Genomic DNA, 7,486 nt, shown 5'->3' with positions numbered 1-7,486 from the left:
AGAGAGAGAGAGAGAGAGAGAGAGAGAGAGAGAGAGAGAGCACATGGACGTGTTCATGTTGTGAGTAGAGTCCTGGCCTTCACACATGAGAGACAACTAACTGCTTTACCACTAAAGTCCTCCCTGACCCTCACCTTCTGCCCCACCTGCTATTTTGAGATCTCTACTCTATCTTCACAAACCCCTCCAGAATAAGCCAGGTTTGTCCCACTTTCCAGATAAAAAAGGCTGAATCTTAGAGGAAGTAGAGCTAGTTTCCCTCCAATGAAGTATTGTGATGGATGGCTCAGCGACATTATTGTTTGGCACTTGGCATCTTTCCAATTTTGAAATAATTATAAACACTCCCGTGTTTGTCTTCATTTGTGTGACTTCCTGAGGGTGTGGTCCATATGGGGCGGGGAGGAGCCCTGATTCAAAGGTCGAAAGGGTTTTAACCAAAAGGCTCTGTAAAGAAGTGGTGCCTACTTCCAGTTCAGCTTCTAGCCTAACTGCTTCTTTCTCAAGATAGAGTTTATTCTCTTGCTTCTTTGGCATACACTTTTTTGTCTTCTCCAGGCTCCCACAATGTCTTGGCGCCACATGTCAGTTGGCTGATTGCAAAACTCAAGGTTGTTTCCAAAGGACAAAGATTTAGTTTCACTGATATCACTTTTAAAATGACTACTTAGACCCTGTCTCACAAGACAAAAATCCAACAAATAACATGAGCAAATCTTGGGCTGAAGAGATGGCTCAGTAGCTTAGGAGCGCTGGCTGCTCTTCTAGAGGACTCAGATTCAGTTCCTAGCACCCAAATGGTGGCTCTCAGTTCCTCTGTAACTCTAGTTCCAGGGTATCCAATACCTTCTTTCGGTTTCCGTGGATACAAACACACATGCAGGCAAAACACTCACACATATATAAACATGTATACACATGTGCACGTGCACGTGTGTGTGTGTGTGTGTGTGTGTGTGTGTGTGTGCACCCATCAAACAAAGCTCTCTGTGGTCTCAAGTCAGAGAGTTCCTGAAGTGTCAATGGCTTGCTTGGGGGTTAGTGGTCACCTAAAGAGAACAAGTCATGACTTCCTAAGGTAAAGCTTCTGCTGGGGACAGTGGTTGCCAGGTTCTATAAGCAAAGCACATTTGCTAATCTGAGACTGAGCACCACTCTAGCCCATTTCCCTGCCAGAGCTCTAAAACTCCACCCCAAGCTGCAGAGTAATTGAACAGCATTTCAGTTTGTTCGGTCTGCTGGTAGATCTGCTGTGCATACATCAGTTAGGATTCAGGGTCAAGCTGCTAAGCCAGAAAGCATGTTCTAGAAGCAGCTCACCAGACATGCTGGCCTTATCAGGGTGAAACTGAATGCCATCAACGGATCCCTAACTGACCCCCTGGGAGTCAGTAATGGCTCTGTCCTCCTACAGTATAACCCATGGTGGGCCTGAGCTAGCTTGGGTTAGGTTGGACTTGATACTTTCTAGGGGAGCTGGTAAACTGTGGTTAAATGTCATAATGTATGTGGGTACCTGGTGGCTTATTTAAGATAGAAGGATACTGGGGTGAGTGGCAGGGGTTGAAATAGGCAGAGAAGGATTACGTTCTGAAAATAATGACCCAGGCATATCCAGAACCCTCAGATTGGTGGTACAAAGAGAAATGAGGCAGACAGAACAGGGATGTCCTGCAGAAGGGTTGCAGTCTAGACTTGTGGAAAGGAGGCCCCAACTCACTCCTTCCTCAGAGGCTGGCTTCAGGTGTGTCAGGGGCTAATCCTGAAATTGCCTACTGCCAGCCTAGGGCTTGAGCCCTGGAGAGGGCAAGGCTCAGCCCCACTGAGATCCCAGGGTACTATCTCTTAACAGATGGGAAGTGGTGGAGGGATATCACAATGCCTTTGGTGACATTTCTACTTTTTTTTTTTTTAACAGATTCCTGTCCTACTGAAAAGCTAACAGTAAGTGCCATCTCCAACACCCACCTCAGCCTCTGTCCTTTTGTTTGACTACTTTCCTTACACATCTGTGGATTCAGGGCTGTTAGGGCCATAGAAGGACCACAGAGCTATCCTCTTCCCTGGCCCCCCAGGGTTCCTGGTCAAGGAGCCAGATGCCCAGGGTGTTGGACTAGAGCCCCATGGTAGGGTTCAACCAGAGAGAGAGGGCTCCACCCCACAGCAACCTCCAGCTCCTGGCTCCACCCCAGGGGATTTCCAGCAGGGATTGCAGAAGACAGCTTGGTTTGGGCCACTTGAGGTACCAAGTCTAGTGGGGAGGGAGACTCTCTTCTGTCCTCTGGGAGTCTTGTCCGCCAAGCTGGACAATAGACACCAGAAGCATACACTTACACGAAGTTAGCTCTATGTTGAGCATTTACCATCTGCTAGGCTCTCACGCTCCCTCCTCTGCCGTCTCATCTGGCTTTTACCGAGCATCCCGCGCTGACCTTGAAATCCTGGCGTGAGCCACTACTTCCGGCTTCCTAGACACCTTTCTTTGTGTTTTTTGACATTGCTCCAAGAGTCCACCAGACTCCCAGGAGCTGCTACTCTTGTCACATTTGGTAAAAAGAGGAAGTGGCAATCTGACAAGTCAGTAGTCAGTGGCTCCATTAGAATCTCAGCCTGCATTGTTGTGGGAGTTCAGAGCTGGTGCATTGTGGGAGTTCAGAGCTGGTGCTGCGTCCTGGTCCCGTAGCTGCCTCTTGAGGAGAAGGGGTGGGAGCACATGTATTGTCTCTTACAGAGGGCTCCATGTGTGCCAGGTTCAGGGCTTTGGGAAGGCTACACATTTGCTGAGTCCTCTTTAGGCTTGTGCTGGAGTCGTGCCCTCTGTCCGGTTTCCCAGGGGGCATGTGATGATGGGGTGGAGCTGAGGGAAGGAGGGAGCTGAGGGAGGGAGGCTTCTAGATGAGGCACCTGCCTGTGGCCACATGCTTGGTTCTTAATGGCTCACACACTTTTTGATTTTTTCCCCCATTGAACAGATTGCTTAAGGCGTTTCTATCTCTCATTCTTTCCAGCATGCTTGCTTGCTTTCACCACAGCTACGTTTTTCTCGATTTACTCTTTTTAGTTTTGGGGGGTTTTTTGTTTGTTTTGTTTGTTTGTTTGTTTTTGGTTTTTTATTTCATATGTATGGGTGATTTCTTGCATGTATGTCTGTGCACCACGTACATGCCTGGTGCCTGTAGGAATAAGAAAAGAGCATCAAATCCCCTGGATCTGGAGTTACAAATGGTTGTGAGCCACTATACGGGTGCTGGGAACCAAATCCTAGTTCTCTGGCAGAGCAGCCAGTGCCCTCAACCACAGAGTCATTTTTCCAGCCCCGTATTTACTTTTTTTTTTTTTTTTGAGACAAGAACTCCTGTAACCCGGGCTGGCTATAAATAAATTCGTTATGTAGCTGGGGATGTGACTTTGAACTTCTGATCATCCTTCCTTTACCAAGTATTAGGATTAGAGGCATGCACCATGCCTGGCTAAAATTAGTGGAGGGGGGTAGGCCTGGGGTGGAGAAGAGGTTCCTGTTCTGCGAATCAAATCGGAGTGCTAGGGAAACCCTAGAATCCTGAGCTATATCCCCAGCCCCAGCTTTCAAATTATTGTAAAAAGAATAATCAAGATTCCACAGATCTGTTCTCTGGATCTCTCACCCTGGGTCCTTTTGAAGACTACAGGTAAATGTCACACAGCAGGCATTTTGTTTCCCTTTGTACTTACTCATAAACATGAGAAACCAAGCTAACACATTTCTAAAGATGTGGCTCTTTTTTTTTTTTTTTTTAATGTATTAGGATATGGTCAAAGACTTCTCTCCCAGAAGAGACACCAGGAGTTGGTGAGGCTAGAGGAGACTCCAGCATGTAGATCCTTGGCTAGACACGTACTATGTGTATATATGACCCTGGCCGAGTTACTCCACTCCGCTAGGCCTCAGTTTCTCCATCCATAAGATGTGCAGGTGCTAATATTGCAACCATGCAGTAAGGTTTTGAGGATGGCACCTCACTCTTAGGACTAGCCTGGAGTAGCAAGAGCGTGTGAACAACTGACTGTTGCTCAGCGCACAGTGAAGGCAGCATGTGTTAAGGGTGTGGCTCAGTGGGTGGAGTGCTTGCCTACTAGGCAGAAAACCCTGTGCTGGAGGGTTTTCCAGCACATGCATACACTGTGTGTGGTAGCACTGTAATCTCAGCGTTGGGGAGATGAAAGCAGGAGGATGAGAGGTTCAAGGCCATCCTCAGGTACATATCAAGTTTGAGGCTAGCCTGGGCTACAGAGACCATCACAAAGACAAAACAAATAGTTGGGTGCACACCTTTAATACCAGCACCCAAGAAGTACAAACAGGTGGATGGATCTCTGTGAGTTCCTGGGCCAGCCCGGTTTATATATTAAGTTCTAGATCAGCCAAGGCTATATGGTGAGATATTATCTCAATTAAAAAACAAGCAAACAAAAGCATATAAAAAAGAAAAACCTTGATATTCTTGGGTATGCTACACAGGTGCCTTATGCTGTCAGGTAGCTGTGGCAGCTTTAAAGCATTTTAAAAGTTTTTTGTTGGCTTCCCAAGCCCTCCCTCAGCCCTTACTCCTGTTCACAGCAGCTGCAGAGAAGTGGGTCAGTGACAGATCCCAGCGCTGGACACAAGCTGAGCCCAGTGAGCCCTCCAACTGTTGAGACTTGTGCCAATGGTGAGGCCGCCTGCCTGGAGAGCCTGCCGCTGCTGGATGACAGCACAGCTGGGAATCCTTTTTCTCCCAGGGAACCTCCAGAGCCCCGGGTATCCACGGAACACACCAATAACAGGATTGGTGAGTCCTGTTGGGAGATCCTGGTCTAATCAAGTGGGCAGAGGGGAGGTGGACGCTGAGCTCTGGATGGGACTTGGGGAGGTATGCATTCCTTGCCACCACTCACTCTGCCCCAGATCAAGCTTCTGTCCAGGAAGAAGGCCAGGATGGCACTTCATGGGGAGTGCTGGGGACATTCACTAAGAGGGCATGGAGTGATGAGCACAGCGTTTGTCATTCTTAAAGAGAAAGAGAATCTTTCCCCACTGGCCTAATACAGAGCCAAGAGGTTCGGAAGGAAGGAAGGCTGGTGACGTCAGACACTTACCTAGTAACATCTCTTCATGTCTCTCACAACTTCTGGGAATAATGACTTTACCCTCTTTTATGGCTGGAGAAACTGAGGCTTGGGGTAGCAGGCATAAAGTAGGTTTTCTTCTTGAATTGCCGAGACTCAGCTCCACACCCGCTGGGTCCTGGAACACTGATTTTTGTTCGTCACACTCATGAGTCTCAGCGTAAGCCTAGAGGCCAGCCCTGGCCCTCCAGCATTTCTCCTCTCTCCTGCCCTCCAGCCAGGAAAACATCTGCTATGGCTCCTATGGGCCCCACTTCCTTCCTTACTTCCCATCACTCTGGAACATATATATCAGTGGTTCTTAACCAGTGGGTTGAGACTCCTTTGGCAAACCTCAGTCTCCAAAAATATTGACATTGTGATTCATAACAGTAGCAAAATTACAGTTAAGAAGTAGCAGTGGGGGCTGGTGAGATGGCTCAGCGGGTAAGAGCACTGACTGCTCTTCCGAAGGTCCTGAGTTCGGATCCCAGCAACCACATGGTGGCTCACAACCACCCGTAATGAAATCTGACGCCCTCTTCTGGTGCGTCTGAAAACAGCTACAGAGCGAGCAGGGCCAGAGTGAGTAGGTCCTGAGTTCAATTCCCAGCAGCCACACACATGATGGCTCACGGCCATCTGTACAGCTACAGTGTACTCATACACATAAAATAAATAAAATAAATCTTTAAAAAAAAAAGAAGAAGAAGTAGCAGTGGAAATAACGGTATGATGGGGGTCACCACAGCATGAGGAACTGTATTAAAGGGTCACAGCATTAGGAAGGCTGCGGACCACTGATGTCTATTGTCCCCTTCGCTCTCAGGATGGAGTGTTAGGTTCTTACTCTGGCATTCGAGGATGGACTCAGCCAGCTCTTCCATCATATCCGAGTCATCTGCTCTCCCTCCTAGGGGTGGCTTTCTGAATTTTCATCTCCCTCTCCCTGCTCCTCTCCCTAAGCTGCTCTCCAGGGTTATCTCCTCACCTATAGCAGGCCTTTTGAGCCTGGTTACCCCCTCATGTCCTGGAGGTTGCATTCTCACACTGTCTACTCTGAACAAGCCGTTGCTCTCTGCTGATCTCCTCCACCCAGTGTCCCAGCCCCCAGCTCTCCAGGGCCAGGTGTTCCCTAGAGTGTTGCTATCTCTGTCCTGATGCTAAAAGGGCTTTGGTGATGGTTCTTCACATTTCCCTGGCAGTCTGAGGAGATGAGGGCTCTAGAGCAGTCTTTGTCTCAAAGAAATGTTTGCAGTTACGACTTTCAGTTAAGTTCTATGTGAAAAGAATGCCTTTGGAAAAAATACTGCTAAAGGCTCCTTCAGTTTTCCAAGGAGTCCTAATGGTGTTTGAATCCGAGATGACTAAAGGGCTTGGAACTTGGAAACAGGGCCAGAGCCTCTTCAGGGAAGGAGGTGGCAAGGACTAGGGATGGGAGGGCTGCTGAGGAAAGGCCTTAAGAGGTCCTCTGGGACACCAGAACTCAGGTGACTCATTTGTTCTCTTAGTGACACACCAGAAGAGCAGCCTCCCTGGCCAGTTTCCTACAAGGACAAATGGGTCTAAGCTTCCTCCTTCTCTAGCTGTGCCCCCATTGCCTCTCCTTTCCTTTACTTGACTAGAGCATTTCCCCTGGAGCTGGGGTGGTGATGGAATCTAAGCAGCTGGGGGTAGGCAGCCTGTGATGGTAAAGCCAGAGGATCAGAACCCATAGGCATGACCAAGCAGTAGCCTGTGTCTGGCCTTGGCTTCTTCTGTCCTCACAGCACCTCCCGCTGCACATACATATTACTCTCCAATACCTCATCTTTCTCTCTCTTTCCCTCCCTCTCTCTCTCTCTCTCTCTCTCTCTCTCACACACACACACACACACACATATAATGTGTGCGTGTGTGTATGTATGTATTTATGTATTTACTTATTTCTTATTCTTTTAATTTACTTATTTTTATACATAAGTACACTATAGCTGTCTTCAGACACACCAGAAGAGGGCATCAGATCCCATTACAGATGGTTGTGAGCCACCATGTGGTTGATGGGATTTGAACTTAGGACCTTTGGATGAGTAGTCAGTGCTCTTACCCACTGAGCCATCTCACCAACCCTTTGTTTATTTATTTATTTATTTATTTATTTATTTATTTATTTATTTATTTATGGTGGGGTATGTGTTATGTGTTCATGTAGCGGTCAGAGGACTAATTGCATGTGTCAGTTCTCTCCTTCCACCATGTGGGCCCCAGGGATCAAACTCCAAACTCAGGTCTTTGGGTGTGGCAACAAATACCTTTACTTACTGAGCCATCCTTTAATACTTTCATAGCATATATATATATATATATATATATATATATA

At 47.6% G+C, this 7,486-nt stretch overlaps 1 protein-coding gene across 1 annotated transcript in view; it reads left to right on the top strand.

Annotated features, from left to right (window-relative positions):
* Tnfrsf8 (TNF receptor superfamily member 8) overlaps positions 1-7,486 on the top strand; it is a 47,865-nt gene that overhangs the window by 35,963 nt on the left and 4,416 nt on the right. The window contains exons 11-12 of the mRNA XM_031376985.1: positions 1,919-1,944; positions 4,598-4,808. Coding sequence (XP_031232845.1) covers positions 1,919-1,944; positions 4,598-4,808 — 237 coding nt within the window. The remainder of the gene's footprint in view (positions 1-1,918; positions 1,945-4,597; positions 4,809-7,486) is intronic.

Source organism: Mastomys coucha, unplaced genomic scaffold (assembly GCF_008632895.1).
Source record: "Mastomys coucha isolate ucsf_1 unplaced genomic scaffold, UCSF_Mcou_1 pScaffold18, whole genome shotgun sequence".
NCBI classification, from domain to species: domain Eukaryota; kingdom Metazoa; phylum Chordata; class Mammalia; order Rodentia; family Muridae; genus Mastomys; species Mastomys coucha.
The sequence above is the reverse complement of the archived record's forward strand: the minus strand, read 5'-3'. Positions and strand labels throughout refer to the sequence as shown.